Source organism: Onychostruthus taczanowskii, unplaced genomic scaffold (assembly GCF_017590055.1).
Source record: "Onychostruthus taczanowskii isolate IOZ18803 unplaced genomic scaffold, ASM1759005v1 scaffold197, whole genome shotgun sequence".
NCBI lineage: Eukaryota > Metazoa > Chordata > Aves > Passeriformes > Passeridae > Onychostruthus > Onychostruthus taczanowskii.
In genome coordinates this window covers 239,240-261,958 of record NW_024499206.1, presented here as the reverse complement: position 1 = coordinate 261,958, position 22,719 = coordinate 239,240, and the positions used below count along the sequence as shown (strand labels likewise).

Below are 22,719 nucleotides of genomic sequence, written 5' to 3'. Positions count from 1 at the left end.
GGGGTGGAGAAGAAGGAGAAGAAATAGGAAAAGGAGAAGAAGGAGTGAAAAAAATCCACATCAGCTCCTGCGTGGCTCCGGGCTGCTCCCCGCTCTCCTGGGTGATCATTCCAGACATTCCTGAGGGTCGGGGGGTCCCAGCTGCTGCAAAGGCCACGAGGATTCCCTGCGATGGCGCAGAGCTCGTGGGGAAGGGACGCACTGCTCCTCCAGGAGCCACCTCCAGCTTCCGTCCTCTTCCTCCAGGAGCCACCATCTTCCTCCAAAAACCATCATCTTCCTCCTGAGCCACCCTCCAGCTTTGGATCTTCCTCCAAAAACCATCCTCTTCCTCCTGGAGCCACCCTCCAGCTTTGGATCTTCCTCCAAAAACCATCCTCTTCCTCCAGGAGCCACCCTCCAGCTTTGGATCTTCCTCCAAAAACCATCCTCTTCCTCCTGAGCCACCCTCCAGCTTCCATCCTCCTCCTCCAGGAGCCACCATCTTCCTCCAAAAACCATCATCTTCCTCCTGAGCCACCCTCCTCTTCCGTCCTCTTCCTCCTGGAGCCACCCTCCAGCTTCCGTCCTCTTCCTCCTGGAGCCACCATCTTCCTCCAAAAACCATCATCTTCCTCCTGAGCCACCCTCCAGCTTCCGTCCTCTTCCTCCAGGAGCCATCCTCCAGCTTCCATCCTCTTCCTCCTGAGCCATCCTCCAGCTTCCATCCTCTTCCTCCTGGAGCCACCCTCCAGCTTCCTTCCTCTTCCTCCAGGAGCCACCATCTTCCTCCAAAAACCATCCTCTTCCTCCTGGAGCCACCCTCCAGCTTCCGTCCTCCTCCTCCAGGAGCCACCATCTTCCTCCAAAAACCATCCTCTTCCTCCTGGAGCCACCCTCCAGTTTCTGTCCTCTTCCTCCCGGGAGCCATCCTCCAGCGTCCTTCCTCTTCCTCCCGGAGCCACCATCCTCCTCCCGGAGCCACCATCTTCCTCCAAAAACCATCATCTTCCTCCAGGAATCATCATCTTTCTCTGAGAGCCCTCAACCTCCTGCAGGAGCCATCTTCCTCCTCCAGGATCCATCATCTTCCTCCAAGAACTCCATCCTCCTCCAGAACCATCCTTCTCCAAGAACATTCGTCTTCCTCCAGGAACCACCATCCTCATCCAAGGGCCATCATCTTCCTCATCCAAGAGCCATCATCATCCTCCGAGACCCCTCCTCCTCCAGGAGCCATTAGCCTCATCCAAGAACCATTCCCCTCCTCATCCTGCAGGAACCACCATCTTCCTCCTCCAGGAACCATCATCCTCCTCTTCTAAGAGCCTTCCTCCTCCTCCTCCTCCAGGAACCACCATCCTCCTCCAAGAGCCTTCTTCCTCCTCCAGGAACCATCATCCTCCTCCAAGAACCTTCCTCCTCCTCCAGGAACCACCATCCTCCTCCTCCAGGAACCATCATCCTCCTCCAGGAACCATCATCATCCTCCTCCTCCAATAACCTTCCTCCTCCAGGAACCACCATCCTCCTCCTCCTCCTCCAGGCTCCCCTCCCCTGCAGGCACAGGAGCCAGCTCCATGCCCCCTCCCCACACCTCTCCCCTCAGAGCCCCTTCCGAGCCCCCCAGCACTGCACGAGAAGGGAACCAGAGGTCACTTACCCACCTCAGGTGCTGGGAGCTCCCTCCACGCTCCCAGTGCAGGCTCAGGGCTCTGGCTGAGCCTCTCTTCTGCAGCTGGAGGCCAAAATAAACCCAGAACCTGCTCCAGAACCTGCTGCCACCTTCTCCAGAGCTCTAACCTGGCTCAGGGCTCACCTTCCCTCCGTGTCCTGCTCTACCTGGTCACTCATCACTGGAGGAAAGGGAGCAAGGTAAAGAAAAGATTAAAAAAAGAGTAAAAAAAAAATTGTTTTTTAAAAATTAAAAATCAGGATTATAAATCTAAAATTTTATTGAGACAAAAAAAAAAAAATCAAAACAAAACAAAAAAACCAAAATAAAAAGTGGACAGAGCTCGGTATGAAGTTAAAATCCAAACACGAACTTTTACATTTGCACACGGATTTTTGCACAGGAACCCAAACACATGCTCATAAAAAAGGTTTGTACAATGCACGTCCAGATCCCACCCCTGGAGTCACTTAAATAGTTCAGGATTCGGGAAATAAATCTGAATTCAAAAATCAAAACCCACCCCCACGAGGTGCTGGGAAAGCAGCTCCCAGCCTCGCTGTGGGGGGAACTGGGATTGACTGGATTTTTCCTTGTGCTGCTCTTGGTTCCTCTCCTTCCCACATTCCCTCCCTGCTGGCTGGGCAGGAAAATCCAGAGTGGGAAAAAGAATGAGTGGTCAGAAATTCAGGAAATCTCTTTTTTTTGGGGATTTCCCTCCCCCCCCCCCCAATCTGGAGAAATAGCACCTTAGAACGGAAAAAAAAAAGGGTTAAAAAGGCAATAAAAGGGTTAAAATTCCCCCCCCCCCCATACAATGCACGTGTCAGGAGTGGCAGTTCTGCTGCAGGACGATACAGAATCACAAAGTTGCATTTTCACAAAGTCTCCCCTTCGTCCCCTCCCACCCCAAAAATTCCCTCCCCCTTTTCCCCAAAAACTGCCCCTAAAAATCGCTCGAGGATTAGCTCTGGAGATTTTGGACATTCACAGTTTCAGTGTCTCTGTCCCAGTTCTGGCAGCAATTCTGGGAACTTCTCCCTTTCTCCCTTAATTTTTTTTATCCATTAATTTTCTTTGCTGAATTCAGCTTTTTTTTAGAAAAAAAACGGAATTCAGGTTCTTTTTTTTTAAAAAAAAGCAACCCCAAAAATATGGAAAGAATCTGGGAATGTCATCACCAGACATTATTTCCTTCTTTGATTAAAAGTGATTGAATTCCCCCCAAAATCCCTCCCTTCCTTCCCAAAGGATAACACCAGGAAATAGCCAAGAAAAAAAAGAAAATTAAGAAGAAAAAAAAAAAAAGGAAAATAGAAGGAAAATAGAAATCCGAATCAAAAGACCTACACACATGCTACGCCTTAAAAATGCAGAGTTAACACTATTGGGAACCAGGCTGGGGGCTGTGGGATGGGCTTTGGAGGGAAGCAGGATCCATCTGCATTCCCAATCCCAATCCCAATCCCCAGCCCGGCCATCCCGGCGAGTCCTTCATGGAAGGGGCTTTGCTTCCGCTCCCACTGCTTTGAGACCCCTCCCCACCCCGAATTCCCACCCCGTCCCAAGCTTTCCAAATCCCCCTTGATTCTCCCTCCCCCCCTCCCCGGTGGAATCTGGAATTCCATGGGATCCTGCTCGGAATCTGGACACGGCAGGGAGCAGAGGAGTGGCTGCAGGGCACAGAAACTGGGCTGGGGGGGCTCTTCCACGGGCACCTCCAAACCCCTCCTTTGCTCACACCCCATAAAAGTTCGGATCGTCTTCCCAAAAAAAACCCCCAAAGCTGCCCGGAGCGGGGGCCACCAGGGCTTAGTTCTTGTCCTCTTTCTTGTCATCGTCCTCTGAGGGGTAGGAGTGCCATGTCAACCTCTCCTCGTAGAACGAGATCACCACCTGCGGGCACTTGATGTTGGCTTCCTTGGCGGGCACCAGGTCGGCCTCGTCCGAGTTCTTCCTGCGGGGAGAGGACAGGGACTCAGCCAGGGGGAAAGCAGGGGAACAGAGTTCCTGAGGAGCTCTGGATGTCCCACAGATCCCTAACCCTGACCCTAAACCCTGACCCTAACCCCTCCTAACCCTGACCCCTAACCCTAAATCTGACCCTAAACCCTGACCCTAACCCCTAACCCTAACCCTGACCCTGACCCTAAACCCTGACCCTAACCCAGGTCGGCCTCGTCCGAGTTCTTCCTGCGGGGAGAGGATGGGGACTCAGCCAGGGGGAAAGTAGGGGAACGGAGTTCCTGAGGAGCTCTGGATGTCCCACAGATCCCTAACCCTGACCCTAACCCTGACCCTGACCCTAAACCCTGACCCCTAACCCAAAATCTGACCCTAAACCCTGACCCCTAACCCAAAATCTGACCCTAAACCCTGACCCCTAACCCAAAATCTGACCCTAAACCCTGACCCCTAACCCAAAATCTGACCCTAAACCCTGACCCCTAACCCAAAATCTGACCCTAAACCCTGACCCCTAACCCTAACCCTAACCCCTAACCCAGAAGTTCTTCCTGCAGGGAGAGGACGGGGTCTCAGCGAGGGGGAAAGCAGGAGAACAGAGTTCCTGAGGGGCTCTGGATGTCCCACAGATCCCTAACCCTGACCCTAAACCCTGACCCTAACCCCTAACCCTGACCCTAAACCCTGACCCTAACCCCTAACCCTAAACCCTGACCCCTAACCCTAACCCAGGTCGGCCTCGTCCGAGTTCTTCCTGCAGGGAGAGGACGGGGTCTCAGCCAGGGGGAAAGCAGGGGAACGGAGTTCCTGAGGGGCTCTGGATGTCCCACAGATCCCTAACCCTGACCCTAACCCCTAACCCTAACCCTGACCCTAACCCCTAACCCTAACCCTGACCCTAACCCAGGTCGGCCTCGTCCGAGTTCTTCCTGCGGGGGAGAGGATGGGGACTCAGGGAGTGAGGAACAGAGGAACGGGGGAGCAGCAGGAGAATGGAATTCCCTGGATGTCCCAGAGAACCCTAAGCCCTGACCTTCACCCAAAGCCCTAACCCCTGACAGGAACGGGGGAGCAGCAGGAGAATGGAATTCCCTGGATGTCCCAGGGAACCCTAAGCCCTGACCCTCAATCCTAACCCCTGATCCCAAATCCTAACCCTGACCCTGACCCTTGGTGGGCACCAGGCCGGCCTCATCTGAGTTCTTCTTGGGGTGCGAGAGGAAAGGGGAGTCAGGGAGGGGGAAGAAGGAGGAATGGGAAAAACCGGAGACCAGAAGGGGACTGGAATTCCTGAGGGGCTCAGGATGTCCCACACCCTAACCCTAAACCCTGACTGGGATCAGAGCCTGATGTCCCCTCCTGCCAGGGCCCTCAGAAGGTCCCTCCTGATCCCTCTTTTCTCCAGGACCAACATTCCCGCTCCCTCAGCCGCTCCTGGAGCTCCAAACCCTTCCCTGGCCGTGCTCCAGCCTCTCCTTGGAGTGGAGACGGCACAGAGGGACAGTCCCCGATCCCACACAGTTCCTGATGGGATGGATCCCCTGGGATGATGCCCTGGGAATCAGGGAAGAGGTGGCAGCCCCCCGAAGCCCTCACCACTTCATCAGGAACATCAGCTCCCCGCTGGAATCCGTGGCTCCGATGATTCGCTCCGGCTCGAAGCCTCGGGCGAATCCTCGCGGTTTCTCCGACTGGAAAAGGGAAAAAAAAGGAGAAAATTCCATTTGTGAATTCCCAGAGTGACATTCCCAGCTCTGGGACGGGCAGGGGGCACCAGGCTGGAATTCCAGGGACGTGGGGATGTTCCCAGGGCTCCAGGAGAGCTGGGAATGTTCAGATGGAGAAGGGAAGGACCCAGGGAGAGCTGGAGAGGGACTGGGATAAGGGATGGAGGGACAGGACACAGGGAACTAACTGGTTAAACTGGGATAGGGCAGGGAACAGACTGGGAAACCAGGCTGGGAAACTCGCCAAGCCAAGCCAAGCCAAGCCCAGCCACCCCCTCCTTCCTCCTTCCCAAACCTCCAGCCTCCCATTCCTTGAAAAAACCCCTTGGAATGGCTTTTCCAGGGACCAAAAATTGGCTTTTCCAGGGATTTTCCTTTTTCCAGGATCCCACTCCAGCCTCACCTCTTCCTTCTTTTTCTTTGGTTTGCTCTCCTCCCCTTTGTCCTCCGTGTCCGACTCGGCCTTGCGCTTGCTGCCCTCGGATTTCTCGCTCTCGTGGGCGGTTTTCTGGGATTGCAGGAATTCCGCGATCAGATCCGGGCAATCCAGGTTCTCCTCGGGCTCCCAGGTGTTGTCCTCGCTGCCAGCAAACACAAATCCCTCGTTTTTCCATTTTTCCCAGCCCAGAAAATCCCGGATGTGGCATCAGCGTGTGCTGGGATGTGGGATTTGGGACGTTTGGGCTGATCCAGGTGGGAATGCTGGATCCGATTCCCAGATCCCGACCTCCCCGTGGACATTCCCCTTGCTGGATCACGGATACTCCGGGATGTTTATCCAGCTCTTCATCCCAGAGTTTTTCTCAGCTTCCACAGCTGTTTAGGGAATCAAAAATTCCTGAAAATCCATCCAGCGCTGGCTGGGAAAACTCTGGATTCAGAGCTTGGAGGAAAGGGAAGAAATTCCCTTCTCAGGAGAGAATTCCTTGGATCCCACACTGGGATTGAAGGGGGGAAAACCCTCCAGGATCTTTTCCAGGTGGGAATGGGACATTCCCACCCTGGCACAGTGGGATTTTCCAGGATTTTCTCTCTCTGCCCTGCTGGAGCTCCTTGGGAACACTGGCATTTTCCAGGATCTTCCCTCCCTCCCAGAAATTCCCTTCTCAGGAGAGAATTCCTTGGATCCCACACTGGGATTGAAGGGGGGAAAACCCTCCAGGATCTTTTCCAGGTGGGAATGGGATATTCCCACCCTGGCACAGTGGGATTTTCCAGGATTTTCTCTCTCTGCCCTGCTGGAGCTCCTTGGGAGCACTGGGATTTTCCTTGGGAACACTGAGATTTTTCCCATCCAGGATTTTCTCTCCCTGCCCTGCTGGAGTTCTTTGGGAACACTGGCATTTTCCAGGATCTTCTCTCCCTCCCCGCCGAGGATGGGAAATCCTTGGGAACACTGGGATTTTCCTTGGGAACACCAGCATTTTCCAGGATTTTCTCTCCCTGGGATGGGAAATCCTTGGGAACACTGACATTTTCCAGGATTTTCTCTCCCTGGGATGGGAAATCCTTGGGAACACTGGTGCTTTCCCATCCAGGATTTTCTCTCCCCGCCCTGCTGGAGTTCTTTAGGAACACTGGCATTTTCCAGGATCTTCTCTCCCTCCCCGCCGAGGATGGGAAATCCTTGGGAACACTGGGATTTTCCTTGGGAACACTGGCATTTTCCCTGGGAACACTGGCACTTTCCCATCCAGGATTTTCTCTCCCCGCCCTGCTGGAGTTCTTCAGGAACACTGGGATTTCCCGCAGTTTTTCTCCCTGCCCTCCCTGGGGTGGGAAACCCTTGGGAACAGCAGGATTTCTGTGGGAACCCCGGGATTTCCCCTTCTCCCTCCCCGGCAGGAGCAAGCCCCGGGAGCTCCCCCTGCTCCCGCTGCAGCGGCGGATCCGGCGGGAACGACTCACTCGGAGAAGCCCTTCCACTTGAGCAGATATTCCACCTTCCCCTTGACCACGCGCCGGTCCAGGACCTTTTCCACCACGTACTCCTCCTCCTCCTCCTCCAGCACCTCTTCCACCTTTTTCTTGTTCTGCTTTTTTCCCATTGTGCTGGCCAGCTTCTCCGCTTTCCCGGGCTGCTGCAGGGGGAGACAACGGGGGGGAAATCGCGGATGCGGCGCCACGGGGACGGCGGGAATGGCGGGAGGCACAGCTCGGGATGCTCGGCCTGGTCCAGGTGGGACTGTGCTCCCTTCGAGGGGGGAATCCCTCCAGGATGTGTTTCCAGGTGGGAATGGGACATTCCCACCCTGGCACACTGGGAATTGCCAGGAGTTGCTCTCCCTGCCCTGCTGGAGCTCCTTGAGAGCACTGGGATTTTCCCTGGGATGGGAAATCCTTGGGAAAACTGGGATTTCTGTGAACTCCAGGCGTTTACAAGAACTCAAATTCCACCAGTTCATAATCCCAATTAATCCCAGGTCACATTCCCAGATCCCAGCCTCTCCGTGGTCATTCCCTTGCTGGATCCTGGGATATTTATCCAGCTCTTCCTCCCACAGCTGTTTAGGGAATCAAAAATTCCTGAAAATCCATCCAGCGCTGGCTGGGAAAACTCTGGATTCAGAGCCAGGAAATCCCTGGATTCCAGGTTGGAAAAACTCCGGATCCAGAGACGGGGAAAGCCTGGCTTCTGAACATTTTTGGGATCTATTTTTCCCAGATTCCCACAAGGAATTCCCAAGGCCTGCATTCCAAGCCCATTCCCAGGTGGTTTTTTGGCATTTTTTCTGGTGCAGCCCCAGCTGAATTCCGTGGATTCCAGGAGCCCGACCTTCCCCTCTCAATTTCTGGAGGAATTTTGGGATTTCTCCCTATTCTTTTCCCACATTTCCAGCCTCTTTCACAGCAAACCCCAGAGTTACCCCACCAGAATCCCAATTTTTATCCAGGGACCCCTCTGTTTTATAGGAACACACAGAGCTGCTTCCATACCCATCCCTGGCATCCCCCCCATCCACATTCCAGGGAGAATTCCCCTTTTCTCCCACCCAAAACTCCCCCACGGAAGATCCCCGGCTCCACACCCACTTTTTCCTGGGAAAAGCTTTCCCAGCTCCTCCTCCAGGCACACAAATCCCGCTGGGATCCCGAAATCGTTCCCCAGCTCCCAAAACTCCCAGAGCTCTGGCTCCCCCAGCTCCCAAAATTCCATCACAACTCCCCCAAAGCATCTCCTCCTCCCTTCCCAGCTCCTCCCGAGCCCAGCTCCGCCCCAAATTCCCGGATTCCCGCTCCAAGCCCGGATTCCCGGGATTTTTCCAGCTTCCCGCCAAAAGCTGTCGCTTGTCCCTCCCCGCTCCCGCTCCGCGCCCGATTCCCGCTCCTCCACCGAGACCCTTCCCCTCACGCCAGGGGCTTGCAAAGCCCCGGCCCCCAAAATCCCGCTTTTCCCCTCAAAAATCTGGGTTTTCCCTTTATAAATCCCGTTTTTCCCCTCATAAATCCCGTTTTTCCCCTCACAAATCTCGCTTTTCCCCTCACAAATTCGGGTTTTCCCCTCATAAATCCCGTTTTTCCCCTCATAAATCCCGTTTTTCCCCTCACAAATCTCGCTTTTCCCCTCACAAATTCGGGTTTTCCCCTCATAAATCCCGCTTTTCCCCTCACAAATCTCGCTTTTACCCTCATAAATTCGGGTTTTCCTCTCACAAATCCCAGTTTTTTTCCCTCATACATGCCACTTTTCCCTCACAAATTCTCTCTTTTCCCCTCATAAATCCCATTTAAATCCCGCTTTTCCCCTCACAAATCTCGCTTTTACCCTCATAAATTCGGGTTTTCCCCTCACAAATCCCGGTTTTTCCCCTCATTAAATGCCACTTTTCCCTCACAAATTCCCTCTTTTTCCCTCACAAATCCCAGGTTTCCCCTCACAAATGCCACTTCTCCCTCAGAAATCCCAGGTTTCCCCTCACAAATTCCCTCTTTTTCCCCTCACAAATCCCATTTTTTCCCTCACAAATCCCACTTTTGCCCCTCACAGACACCACTTTCCTCCTCACAAATCCCCTTTTTCCTCCACAAATCACAGTTTTTTCCTTCACAAGTCCCACTTTTTTCCCCCTCACAAATGCCACTTTTCCCTCACAAATTCCCTCTTTTTCCCTCACAAATCCCAGGTTTCCCCTCACAAATGCCACCCCTCACAAATGCCACTTTTCCCTCACAAATTCCCTCTTTTTCCCTCACAAATCCCAGGTTTCCCCTCACAAATGCCACTTTTCCCTCACAAATCCCAGGTTTCCCCTCACAAATTCCCTCTTTTTCCCCTCACAAATCCCATTTTTTCCCTCACAAATCCCACTTTTGCCCCTCACAGACACCACTTTCCTCCTCACAAATCCCCTTTTTCCTCCACAAATCACAGTTTTTTCCTTCACGAGTCCCACTTTTTTCCCCTCACAAATGCCACTTTTCCCTCACAAATTCCCTCTTTTTCCTCCACAAATCCCAGTTTTTCCTCCTCACAAATCCCAGTCTTTTTCCGCCGGACAAATGCCATTTTTCCCCCTCACAAATCCCACTTTTCCCCCTCACAATTCCCTTTTCCTCCACAAATCCCTGTTTTTCCCCCTCACAAATCCCACTCTTCCCTCAGAAATCCCCGTTTCCCCCTCACAAATCCCAGTTTTTCCCCTCACAAATCAAAACTCATCACCCAAAATCCAGCCCTACACTGATCCCCAAATCCCCCCTCACGCTTCTCCCACCCCTTTTCTGACCATCCCCGCACCGGGCCTGGCCGCGCTCCGTCCGCCGCCCTGAACAAAAGAGCCCGGCCAGCGCCGCTGCCCGCCGCGCGCACCGCGCCTGCGCCGCGCCCGCGCGGGGCACGCCGGGAGGTGTAGTCCGCGCCGCCGCCGAGCCGCAGTGCGTTCCGTTGTGGGGCGCGGGGTGTGACGGGAGGTGTAGTCCGTGGAGAACGGCGGCCCCGCCTGCGCGCGAGGTGTGATGGGAGGTGTAGTCTGCCGCGCTCGCGGGGCTTGATGGGAGGTGTAGTCCGGGATGGTCAGGCCTTTCCGTTCCGCTCCTTGTTAATTAAATAATTAGAGTCATTAACGGTGGAAAAGTCCTCGCGGCTCTTCGAGTTCAAGCCGTGAGGCAAAAGCGCCTCATCCCTCAGGTCAGAGCCCCGAGTGGCACCTCCAGTGGGCTGTGCCCAGGGAAGGGTCCCGTCTATGGCCTCCATAAATAATCTAATTTGGGGAATCTTGGAATCGCTCAGGCTGGAAAAGCCCTCTAAGATCGCAACCATTCCTTGGGGGATGGCGACTCCAGCACTGCCCTCGGCAGCTGTGCCAGGGCTGTATCCCCGTTTCCACGGGGAGATTCCAGCTGATGCCCAGCCTGAGGCCATTCCCTTTCCTCCTTCCCCGTCCCCTGGAAGCGGAGCCTGATCCCCACAGCTGCCCCCGCTCAGGGACTTGTGGAGAGCCAGAAGGACCCTCCCGATCCCTTTTTCCTCCAGCTCAGACATTCCCAGATCTCTCACGCGCTCCAGCCCCTCCCTATCCCAGGGCAGGGGTGGCACCCGGGACTACAGCGCCGCCCGGACTACAACTCCCAGCATGCCGCGCACCGGAAGTTCCGGCACCGCCCGCGCTATAAAACCGCGCGCCGCCGCCGCCGCTTAAAGGGGCCGCGGGCTGTGCGAGGTGAGGGGGCCCTGAGGGAGGGCGCAGGTCTGGGGGGTCCCCGGCTCCCCTCGGGGGGGTCCCGGTGTCCCCAAACCCCCGGGGGGAGGCGGCGGCGCTGGGCTGGGCCTCACCGCCGGTCCGCGGCCTGTCCCGGCGGGGCCGGCCCGGGGCTCGCCCTCAGCGCCCGGGCTCGGGCCCGGCTCCGATCCCGTCCTGAGGAATCTTCTCCTTCCCTGGAGAGGCGAAACAGCCCCGCGAGTTCCCCCGCGGTGCTTTCCGAGCACGGGAAAGGAATAATTTGGGCTCGTTCCCGATTTTCCTGCTTTTCCCGGGGTTCTGGGACGCGTGGTGCTGCGGGACATCCCCGGGAGCGGGGAGCGGGGTGGGACGAGGAATCCTTTCCTTCCCTGGAAGGCAAAATATCCTGACAAAAAACCCTGGGAAAAAACATTTCCGGTGTTTAGGTGTGTCCAAAGAGAATAGGGAATAAACGGGATTTATGGACATCCTCAGGAATTCGCCCACCACAGGGAAAATCGGGAATAACTGGGATTCATTCCCGTTTTTCTGGCTCTGGAGGGTTTTCCATGGTTGGGAATGAGGATTCCTGCTGTTCCAGAGGGTTGGGAAAGGCTTTCAGGAATGGATTAGGATAAAAGATAAGGAGCCCGAGATAAGAATGAGCACTTTCCCTGGCAGGAATTTCCCTGGAAATGAGGAATGTCCCGGGAATTCTCTCCTTGAACCCCAATCCCGGGCAGGTGAGAGGCAGCAGAGCCTTGGAAAATCCCAAATTTGAGGAAAATAGCCCCAAACTGGGAATCCCAGAGCACCTTAAATTGAGGCTTTCCCCACCTTCCAGGGATTTCCAGTATTCCCAAAATTCCCAGAATTCTGGGGGTGCAGAATCCGTGGAAACCCCACAGGAAGGATTTCTCTAAATCCCTTTTTTTTCCCCAGATGTTTCCCGCTGGGCTCTGGCTCTAGGATGTTGGAGAACCGAGAGGAAGTGAGGAGCAGCCCTGGTTCATTCCCAAATCCCGGAGCTGGGGCGAGCGCAATTCCTGGGAATTCCAGCTCCGTGGATAATTCCTGGGAGAAATGGGGCTGAGTCCAGGGGCAGCTGGGAATGGGAATGGCTGGAAAAGCAGAGATAGGAATGGGAGTGGTTGGAAAAGCAGGGATGGGAATGGCTGGAAAAGTGGGAATGGGAATGGCTGGAAAAGCAGGAATGGGAATGGCTGGAAAAGCATGAATGGGAATGGCTGGAAAAGTGGGAATGGCTGGAGGTGTCCGGAGCTGGGGCGAGCGCAATTCCTGGGAATTCCAGCTCCGTGGATAATTCCTGGGAGAAATGGGGCTGAGTCCAGGGGCAGCTGGGAATGGGAATGGCTGGAAAAGCAGGAATGGGAATGTCTGGAAAAGCAGGAATGGGAATGGCTGGGAAAGTGGGAATGGGAATGTCTGGAGGTGCCTGTGCCATTCCTGGGAAGCTGGAAAACAGGAATGGGGTGGATCCCTGTTCCCAGAGCACCAGATCCCATTCCAGGGAAGCAGGGCCGGGTGGATCCCTGATCCCATTCCAGGGCAGCAGGGCCGGGTGGATCCCTGATCCCATTCCATGGAAGCAGGGCCGGGTGGATCCCTGATCCCTGATCCCATTCCAGGACAGCAGGGCCGGGTGGATCCCTGATCCCTGATCCCATTCCATGGAAGCAGGGCCGGGTGGATCCCTGATCCCGTTCCCGGTTTCCCGCAGGAGCTGACCACGGTGCGGGTGCAGGATCCGCGTGTGCAGAACGAGGGCTCCTGGAATTCCTACGTGGATTACAAGATCTTCCTGCACGTGAGCCGGGATCGGGATGGGCCCGGGATGGGATCGGGAGGGGCTCTGGGGCGGGGCTATCCCGATCCAGGAGGGGATGGGATCGGGATGGGATCGGGAGGGGCTCTGGGGCAGGGCTATCCCGAGCCAATCCTCGGGATCTCATCCTGGGCTGGCTCCCGGTTCCAGCATCGAGGGGATCCCTGGTCCTCAGTCCCATGGAGAATTCCCATCCTGGATCCTCTGTCCAGGCCAGATCCAGCCCCTTGATCCCAGGGATAATTCCCAGGGATCATTCCCATCCTGGATCTTTCAGCCCTCAATTCCCAGGGCTCCCTCCCTCGATCATTCCCAGGGATCATTCCCAGGGCTCCCTCCCAGGATGATTCCCAGAGATGGATCCCTCCTGGGATCATTCCCAGGATCATTCCCAGGGGTCCCTCCCAGGGTCATTCCCAGGATCATTCCCAGGACCATTCCCAGGGCTCCCTCCCAGGGCTCCCTCCCAGGGTCATTCCCGGGCTCCCTCCCGGGACCATTCCCAGGGCTCCCTCCCAGGGCTCCCTCCCAGGATGATTCCTGGGTTCCCTCCCAGGGTCATTCGGGACCATTCCCAGGGCTCCCTTTCCCGGGCTCCCTCCCAGGGTCATTCCCCAGGGCTCCCTCCCATGATGATTCCCGGGATCATTCCCAGGACCATTCCCAGGGCTCCCTCCCAGGATCATTCCTGGGACCATTTCCAGGGATCCCTCCCGGGACCATTCCCGGGCTCCCTCCCAGGGTCATTCCCCAGGGCTCCCTCCCATGATGATTCCCGGGATCATTCCCAGGACCATTCCCAGGGCTCCCTCCCAGGGCTCCCTCCCAGGGTCATTCCCGGGCTCCCTCCCGGGACCATTCCCAGGCTCCCTCCCGGGATCATTCCCAGGACCATTCCCAGGGCTCCCTCGCAGGTCATTCCCGGGCTCCCTGCCGGGATCATTCCCAGGACCATTCCCAGGGCTCCCTCCCAGGGTCATTCCCGGGCTCCCTCCCGGGACCATTCCCAGGCTCCCTCCCGGGATCATTCCCAGGACCATTCCCAGGGCTCCCTCGCAGGTCATTCCCGGGCTCCCTGCCGGGATCATTCCCAGGACCATTCCCAGGGCTCCCTCCCAGGGTCATTCCCGGGCTCCCTCCCGGGACCATTCCCAGGACCATTCCCGGGCTCCCTCCCAGGACCATTTCCAGGGCTCCCTCTCGGGACCATTCCCGGGCTCCCTCCCAGGGTCATTCCCAGGCTCCCTCCCGGGATCATTCCCAGGGCTCCCTCCCAGGGCTCCCTCCCAGGGTCATTCCCGGGCTCCCTCCCGGGACCATTCCCAGGACCATTCCCAGGCTCCCTCCCGGGATCATTCCCGGGCTCCCTCCCAGGGTCATTCCCCAGGGCTCCCTCCCAGGATCATTCCCAGGCTCCCTCCCGGGACCATTCCCGGGCTCCCTCCCGGGATCATTCCCAGGGATCCCTCCCAGGATCATTCCCAGGGTCATTCCCCAGGGTCATTCCCGGGCTCCCTCCCAGGGTCATTCCCGGGCTCCCTCCCGGGACCATTCCCAGGATCTCGTTGCTGTTCCCAGACCAACAGCAAGGCCTTCACCGCCAAGACCTCGTGCGTGCGGCGCCGCTACCGGGAGTTCGTGTGGCTGCGGCGGCAGCTGCAGCGGAACGCCGGGCTGGTGTAAGCGCCCCCCGGGCCCGGCCCCGCCCCTGGGGTCCCCCCCGGGCCCGGCACAAAGAGACCCCCCCCAATCTTTCCAGGCCGGTGCCGGAGCTGCCGGGAAAATCGGCGTTTTTCGTGGGAAGCACGGATGAGTTCATCGAGAGGCGCCGGCAGGGGCTGCAGCACTTCCTGGAGAGGTGGGAGCGGGGCTCGGGGGCTTTGGGGGGATGTTTGGGGTTTAGGATATTTCTGGTTTGGGATATTTGGGGTCTGGAATGTTTGGGGTTTGGTATTTGGGGTTTGGGATGTTTGGGGTTTAGGATATTTCTGGTTTGGGATATTTGGGGTCTGGAATGTTTGGGGTTTGGTATTTGGGGTTTGGGATGTTTGGGGTTTAGGATATTTCTGGTTTGGGATATTTGGGGTCTGGAATGTTTGGGGTTTGGTATTTGGGGTTTGGGATGTTTGGGGGTTGGGGTGTTTGGGATTTGGGATGTTTGTTTGGGATATTTGGGGATTGGAATGTTTGGGATTTGGGAGGTTTGGGGTTTGGGATGTTTGGGATGTTTGGGATTTGGGCTGTTTGGGATTTGGGATGTTTGGGGTTTGGAATATTTGGTGTTTGGGATATTTGAGGTTTGGGGTTTGGGAGGTTTGGGATGTTTGGGATTTGGGATATTTGGGATTTGGGATGTTTGGGGTTTGGGATGTTTGAGGTTTGGGGTTTGGGAGGTTTGGGGTTTGGGATGTTTGGGATTTGGGGTTTGGGGTTTGGGATATTTGGGATTTGGGAAGGGCTGAGGGGAGGCTGCAGCACCCAGGGGTGGCCAGGAGGTGGCAGCAGGCCGGGCTGGGTGGCCCTGGTGACCGTCCCTGCTGTCCCCTGCTGTCCCCTGCTGTCCCCTGCTGTCCCCCTGCTGTCCCTGCTGTCCCTGCTGTCCCTGCTGTCCCTGCTGTCCCCTGCTGTCCCTGCTGTCCCCTGCTGTCCCCTGCTGTCCCTGCTGTCCCCTGCTGTCCCCTGCTGTCCCTGCTGTCCTCCTGCTGTCCTCCTGCTGTCCTCCTGCTGTCCCTGCTGTCCCCTGCTGTCCCCTGCTGTCCCTGCTGTCCCTGCTGTCCTCCTGCTGTCCCTGCTGTCCCTGCTGTCCCCTGCTGTCCCCTGCTGTCCCTGCTGTCCCTGCTGTCCCCTGCTGTCCCCTGCTGTCCCTGCTGTCCCCTGCTGTCCCCTGCTGTCCCTGCTGTCCCTGCTGTCCTCCTGCTGTCCCTGCTGTCCCTGCTGTCCCTGCTGTACTTCCTCCCTGTGTGCCCAGGGCGGGGGGGGACAGGGTGCCAGCAGATGTGGCCCATCCCTGCAGGGTGGCCTGTCCTGCAGGGTGGCAGGTGCCAGCAGAGGTGGCCTGTCCCTGCAGGGTGGCAGGTGCCAGCAGGTGGCCTGTCCTGCGGGGTGGCAGGTGCCAGCAGGTGGCAGATGCCAGCAGAGGTGGCCTGTCCCTGCGGGGTGGCAGGTGCCAGCAGGTGGCCCGTCCCTGCAGCGGTGACGTGTCCCCTGCTGTCCCCAGGGTGGTGCAGAGCGCCGTGCTGCTGTCCGACAGCCGCCTGCACCTGTTCCTGCAGAGCCAGCTGCCCGTGCCGGCCATCGAGGCCTGCGTGCAGGGCCGGGGCCCCCACTCGGTCACCGAGGCCATCCTGCACTACGCCATGGCCCGGGGACGCCGCGGGGACACCGCGGGGCTGCCCGCCGCCAGGTGAGGGCAGGGAGCAGCCTGCGGGGAGGGACCTGCCCCGGCATCCCGGCATCCCGGCATCCCGGGATCCTGGGAAATGGACTCGGGACACGGGGAGTGGCGCGGGACAGCCCTGGGACCCCGGTGTGGATCCTGGGAGAGCCCTGGGACCTCCCAGCTCCTCCCGGGTCACTCCCAGCTCCACCCTGTGCATCCCGGGGCATTCCCAGCTCCTCCTGAGGCATTCCAGCTCCTCCCTGTGCATCCCGGCGCACTCCCAGCTCCTCCTGGGTCACTCCCAGCTCCTCCCTGTGCATTCCCAGCTCCTCCCAGGGCACTCCCAGCTCCTCCCGGGTCACTCCCAGCTCCTCCCTGTGCATCCCGGGCCAGAGGAGCCCAGGCAGCAGGGCCGGAGTGTCCCTGGGATGGGAACATCCCCCTTTTCCAGCTGGGATGGAGCTGCCAGGACGGGGCTGTGCCCAGGAAATCCCGACATTCCCTGGATAATTCCCTTTTCCTGCTCCATTTTCCAGCTGTGCCAGCCTGGAGAGCTTCCCCTACTGGGGTGACTTTGGCATGGACGAGGCACGGCCGGAGAGCCCGGAGCGTCCGGCCGGACACGGAGGGACCCCTCTGGAGAGCCTGGAGCGTCCAGCTGGACACGGAGTGGCCCCTCTGGAGAGCCTGGAGCGTCCAGCTGGACACGGAGTGGCCCCTCTGGAGAGCCTGGAGCGTCCAGCTGGACACGGAGTGGCCCCTCTGGAGAGCCTGGAGCGTCCAGCTGGACACGGAGTGACCCCACTGGAGAGCCCAGAGTGCCCGGCTGGACATGGAGTGACCCCTCTGGAGAGCCTGGGATTCCCGGCATTCCCAGCTGGGCACGGAGTGACCCCCCTGGGGAGCCTGGGAGTCCCGGCATTCCCAGCTGGGCACGGAGTGACCCCCCTGGGGAGCCTGGGAGTCCCGGCATTCCCAGCTGGGCACGGAGTGACCCCCCTGGGGAGCCTGGGAGTCCCGGCATTCCCAGCTGGGCACGGAGTGACCCCCCTGGGGAGCCTGGGAGTCCCGGCATTCCCAGCTGGGCACGGAGTGACCCCCCTGGGGAGCCTGGGAGTCCCGGCATTCCCAGCTGGGCACGGAGTGACCCCCCTGGGGAGCCTGGGAGTCCCGGCATTCCCAGCTGGGCACGGAGTGACCCCTCTGGAGAGCCTAGAGCGTCCGGCCGGACACGGAGTGACCCCTCTGGACAGCCCGGACACCCAGTGACCCCTCTGCAGAGCCTGAGATTCCCGGCATTCCCAGCTGGACACGGAGTGACCCCTCTGGAGAGCCCAGAGTGCCCAGCTGGACACGGAATGACCCCTCTGGAGAGCCCAGACACCCAGTGACCCCTCTGCAGAGCCCGGAATTCCCAGCTGGACACGGAGTGACCCCTCTGGAGAGCCCAGACACCCAGTGACCCCCCTGCAGAGCCCGGAATTCCCAGCTGGACACGGAGTGACCCCCCTGGACACCCCCGGCCCCGCAGCCCTCGCTGGGAGAGCGGTCAGCGTGGAGCCGCTGGGATGGCCGGACGGATGGGCTGGGAGCGCTGGGAATGCGGCCCCGGCCCTGGCCGAGCTCTTTCCCAGCACATTCCCGATATTCCCTGATATTCCCAGCCGTGTTTTCCTCACTCTGCTCCTGCTCACATCCCTCTGGAATTCCCAAACTGAGCTCAAATCCCCAAACCGAGCTCGGATCCCTCTGGAATTCCCAAACTGGGACAATGTGAGCCGAGCTTCCCGCCGGGAAAAGGGAGGGACGGGGCTGGAATTTGTGTCCCCTTCCCGCTGGGGCTGGGAATTCCCGGGGAATTTTTGGGGAAACAGGAGCAGCTCGGGTGGTTTTGGTGTCTTCCCCTCCCTCAGCACTTGGTGTGGGCAGGAAATAAAAACGGATAAAAATTAAAATAAATAATTAAAATAAAATTGGAACGGAAGTGGAGGAGATTTTCCGGGCTCGGGGGGTGGGAGAAGCGCCAGGAATTCCGGGATTTAGGGAATTTGGGAATCCCCCACCCCAGCCAGGGCTCGCGCGGGTTTTTGGGGAGGTTTTGGCTCCAGGGAGTTTTGGGAATCCCTGGGAGGAGCCCCGGGAATGGCAGGAGGAGCTCAGGGCCCCGAGTGCGGCTGTGATTGGCGGATCCTCTCATGAATATTCATATTAATGAATATTCATGAGCGCGTCGCTGCCGTGGCGCGGATGCGCCCGGGATCCGATCGGAATCCAGGGATCCACCCAGGTTCTGTGGATCTGATCCGAGCGCAGGGATTGGAGCCGAATTCCAGAGGGATCTGAGCCCAGTTTGGGAATTCCAGAGGGATTGGGGCCGCCAGGACCCTTCCACCGTCCAGCGGCCCCAGGGCCGAGTGCGGGAGGGGAGGGAGACCAGGAAAAAAACAGGAAAAACCAGGAAAAGCAGGAAAAAACCAGGAAAAGCAGGAGGAGGACGCGCTGGATTCCCTCACAGCAAAGGAGCCATTCCAGACCATTCCCGACCATTCCCAGAGCGGCCAAACTTGGAGAGGAAAAAGGGATTTATTGAGGGAAAACATCTGGATTTGGGACAGGGGAACACCTGGATTTGGGATAAGGGAACACCTGGATTTGGGATAGGGGAACACCTGGATTTGGGATAGGGGAACACCTGGATTTGGGATAAGGGAACACCTGGATTTGTGACAGGGGAACACCTGGATCTGGGATAAGGCAACACCTGGATTTGGGATAGGGGAACACCTGGATTTGGGACAGGGGAACACCTGGATTTGGGATAAGGGGAACACCTGGATTTGGGATAGGGGAACACCTGGATTTGGGATAAGGGAACACCTGGATTTGGGACAGGGGAACACCTGGATTTGGGATAGGGGAACACCTGGATTTGGGATCTCCAGGGCATTTGGGATTGACCCAGGAAAAGCAGGATGGTGAGCAGGAGATCTCCAGGGGATTTGGGATTTTTGGGAAAAGCAGGATGCGTGCCTCAGTTTCCCCGTGGAATGGCTCCGGGGGGGATTTTTGGGATAAAACCCGTGGCTCTGCTGCGGGAATCCCGTGGGATTTGTGGGATTTGTGGGATTTGGGATCCAGGGAATGCCGTGGGCCGGGCTGGCGTTGTCCCCATGCCGCCGTTCCCGGTCCCGCCTGCTCCAGGGAAAAGGGGGGACGGAGACAAGGACACAGCAGAGACCCAGGGGTGGATCCGGGACCCCAAATCCCAGATCCGAAACCCCGCAGCCCAAATCCCGATCCCAAAATCCAAACCCCCGATCGCACGCCCCAAACCTGACCCCAAACCCTGCACCCAAAACTCCAACCCCAAAACCTGACCCCAAATCCCAAATCCCAAAACTTGACCCCAAATCCCACACCCCAAACCCCAAACCTGACCCCAAATCCCAAATCCCAAAACTTGACCCCAAACCCCCAACCCCAAATCCAAAACCCAAGCCCCAGCCCCCAAACATGATCCCAAACCCCAAATCCCAAACCCCCAACCCCACACCCCAAATCTCAAACCCCAGACCCCAAACCTGGCCCCAGATCCCAGACCCCAAGCCCCAAGCCCACACCCCAAATCTCAAACCCCAGACCCCAGACCCCAAGCCCCGCAGCCCTCACCTGTCCCGTCACTGCTCCAGGTCGAAGGCGGGCGCCAGGAATTCCCTGGGCACGATCCCGATTTCCTGGCCGAGCTCCCCGACCCACCACCCGTGCCCGGGGTACTCCTGTGGGACCGGGACTGGGGTCGGGCCCTTCCTGGGAGATCCGACCCCAAATCCCACAGAAATACCCCAAATCCTGCAAAAAATACCCCAAATCCCACAGAAATACCCCAAAACCTGCAAAAAAATACCCCAAATCCTACAAAAAAACTCCAAATCCCACAGAAATACCCCAAATCCCACAGAAATACCCCAAACCCTGCAAAAAATACCCCAAATCCTGCAAACAATATCCCAAACCCTGCAAAAAATACCCCAAATCTCACAGAAATACCCCAAATCCTGCAAACAATACCCCAAACCCTGCAAAAAAATACCCCAATCCCACAGAAATACCCCAAATCCTGCAAACAATCCCCCAAACCCTGCAAAAAATACCCCTAATCTCACAGAAATACCCCAAATCCCACAGAAATTCCCCAAATCCTGCAAACAATCCCCCAAACCCTGCAAAAAATACCCCTAATCTCACAGAAATACCCCAAATCCCACAGAAATTCCCCAAATCCTGCAAACAATCCCCCAAACCCTGCAAAAAATACCCCTAATCTCACAGAAATACCCCAAATCCCACAGAAATTCCCCAAATCCTGCAAAAAAATTCCCCAATCCCACAGAAATACCCCAAATCCCACAAAAGTACCCCAAATCCCCTGCCTCACAGTTTGGGATTTGTGCCAGGAGGGGGAAAACCCCAAATGTATTCCTAAAATCCGAATTTATCCCTAAAACCCGAATTTATCCCTAAAACCCCGCAGGCTGAGCTGCGTCTCGGCCGCTCCGCAACCCCAATTTGAAAACAACCCCAATTTGAAAACAACCCCAATTTGAAAACAACCCCAATTTGAAAACAACCCCAATTTGCAAACAATCCCAATTTTAAACCGGTTTAACCAATTTCAAATAAACTTTAACCAATTTTAAACCAATTCCTTCTCTGCTGAACCTCAGCATAAACCTCAAACCAAATCCCGGGATTTCCCAACATCCGAGGAGACGGAAAAAAACCCCCGAATTTATCCCTAAAATCTGAATCCAGCCCCAAAACCCCGCAGGCTGGGCCATTCCTCGATCCCAACCCCGATTTTAAAACCAATTCCTTCTCTGCCGGATCTCGGGCTAAAGCTGGGCCTAAATCCCGGCATTTTCCGGCATCCGAGGGACGGAGCAAAGCCCCAAACTCTCGGCGGCCCAGCTGTAATTTTCCCCCCGCGCGGCGCCGGAAGAATTAAAAGCGCATTAAAAACTCGCGGCAATCGCGCTCGCTCCTCGGCTCGCGCTGCCAAATTGCCCCGCGCCGCCTCGTGCAGATGTTCGTTAATTATGCTAATTTTTATTAAATCATTAACGCCGAGCCCTGGCACGGCGGAGCTGCCTGAACTCTGCTCCGCTCCTTCCCGGCCCGCTGGAATTCCTGGGTTTTGGGGAGCAGGAGGAGGAGGAGGAGGAGGAGGATGGGGTTTTTGTTGGAATTTGGTTAATTAGGGCTTAATGAAGGCTCTGCTGCGCTGGGCGGGGAGGGAATTTTGGGGGATTTTGTGGGAATTTTGGGGGATTTTATGGGAATTTTGGGGGATTTTATGGGAATTTTGGGGGATTTTATGGGAATTTTGGGGGATTTTATGGGAATTTTGGGGGATTTTGTGGGAATTTCAGGGGATTTTGTGGGAATTTCAGGGGATTTTGTGGGAATTTTGGGGGATTTTGTGGGAATTTTGGGGGATTTTATGGGAAGGACTGGAAAGGAGCGGAAGGGATCCCGGGAGTGGTGTGGGGGGCACTGGGAGCAACCGGGAAGCGGAGCAGCGTCTTTCCCATTCCCAGGAATCGGCAGGAATTGGGAAATTGGGAATCTGGCAGCCTTTCACGGCTGGGAATGGATTTGGGGTCACCCCAGCTCTGTCCTCCCCAACCCAGGAATCCCCAAACTGGGAATCCCATCCCTGCTGGGTCTGTCTTGTCCCACCAGGGTCTCCCATCCCACCAAGATCTGTCTGATCCCAACAGGATCCACGAGTGCCATCCCACCGGGATCCATCCCATCCCAACGGGGTCTCCGTGTCCCATCCCAACAGGATCCACGAGTGCCATCCCACCGGGATCCATCCCATCCCAACGGGGTCTCCGTGTCCCATCCCAACAGGATCCACGAGTGCCATCCCACCGGGATCCATCCCATCCCAACGGGGTCTCCGTGTCCCATCCCAACAGGATCCACGAGTGCCATCCCACCGGGATCCATCCCATCCCAACAGGGTCTTCATGTCCCATCCCAACAGGATCCACGAGTGCCATCCCACCGGGATCCATCCCATCCCAACAGGGTCTTCATGTCCCATCCCAACAGGATCCACGAGTGCCATCACACTGGGATCCATCCCATCCCATCCCAACAGGATCCATCAGATCCCAACAGGGTTCAGGTGTCCCATCCCAGTGGGATCTGTCCCATCCCCTTGGGGTCTCCACGTCCCATCCCCTTGGGGTCTCTGCATCCAATCCCAACAGGATCCACGTGTCCCATCCCACCAGGACCTGTCCCATCCCAATGGTATCTCCATGTGTCCCATCCCACCAGGATCCATCCCATCCTACCAGGACCTGTCCCATCCCAATGGGGTCTCCATGTCCCATCCCAACAGGATCCACATGTCCTTTCCCACCAGGACCTGTCCCATCCCACTGGGATCTCCATGTCCCATCCTACCAGGATCC

The 22,719-nt window shown here is 57.2% G+C and overlaps 3 protein-coding genes across 5 annotated transcripts in view; 1 reads left to right on the top strand and 2 right to left on the bottom strand.

The window, feature by feature from the left end:
- Positions 1-1,916: 1,916 nt before the first annotated feature.
- CBX1 (chromobox 1) lies at positions 1,917-7,441 on the bottom strand. The gene is made up of 4 exons (XM_041402356.1): positions 7,255-7,441; positions 5,750-5,927; positions 5,216-5,310; positions 1,917-3,611 (listed from the first exon to the last, which is right to left on the bottom strand). The coding sequence occupies exons 1-4, from the start codon at positions 7,392-7,394 to the stop codon at positions 3,467-3,469; spliced, it is 558 nt and encodes a 185-aa protein (XP_041258290.1). The 5' UTR covers positions 7,395-7,441; the 3' UTR covers positions 1,917-3,466.
- Positions 7,442-10,925: 3,484 nt separating this feature from the next.
- Positions 10,926-17,679, top strand: SNX11 (sorting nexin 11). Of its 3 annotated transcripts, none has more exons than XM_041402358.1 (8): positions 10,926-11,006; positions 11,949-11,997; positions 12,748-12,834; positions 14,431-14,531; positions 14,612-14,710; positions 16,070-16,255; positions 16,768-17,063; positions 17,543-17,679. In XM_041402358.1, exons 2-8 carry the CDS (start codon positions 11,977-11,979, stop codon positions 17,620-17,622), a joined length of 870 nt encoding a protein of 289 aa, XP_041258292.1. In that variant the 5' UTR covers positions 10,926-11,006; positions 11,949-11,976; the 3' UTR covers positions 17,623-17,679. The 3 variants fall into 3 exon arrangements, with proteins under 3 accessions (XP_041258292.1, XP_041258291.1, XP_041258293.1); XM_041402357.1 differs by lacking the exon at positions 10,926-11,006 and adding an exon at positions 11,270-11,749; XM_041402359.1 differs by lacking the exon at positions 10,926-11,006 and adding an exon at positions 11,274-11,749 and having other exon boundaries at positions 16,768-16,859; positions 17,549-17,655.
- A 1,403-nt stretch (positions 17,680-19,082) lies between these two features.
- SKAP1 (src kinase associated phosphoprotein 1) overlaps positions 19,083-22,719 on the bottom strand; it is a 66,284-nt gene continuing 62,647 nt past the window's right edge. The window contains exons 12-13 of the mRNA XM_041402355.1: positions 19,901-20,007; positions 19,083-19,423 (exon numbers count right to left, since the gene is read on the bottom strand). Of these exons, the coding sequence (XP_041258289.1) occupies positions 19,909-20,007 (99 nt within the window). The 3' untranslated portion in view covers positions 19,083-19,423; positions 19,901-19,908. The remainder of the gene's footprint in view (positions 19,424-19,900; positions 20,008-22,719) is intronic.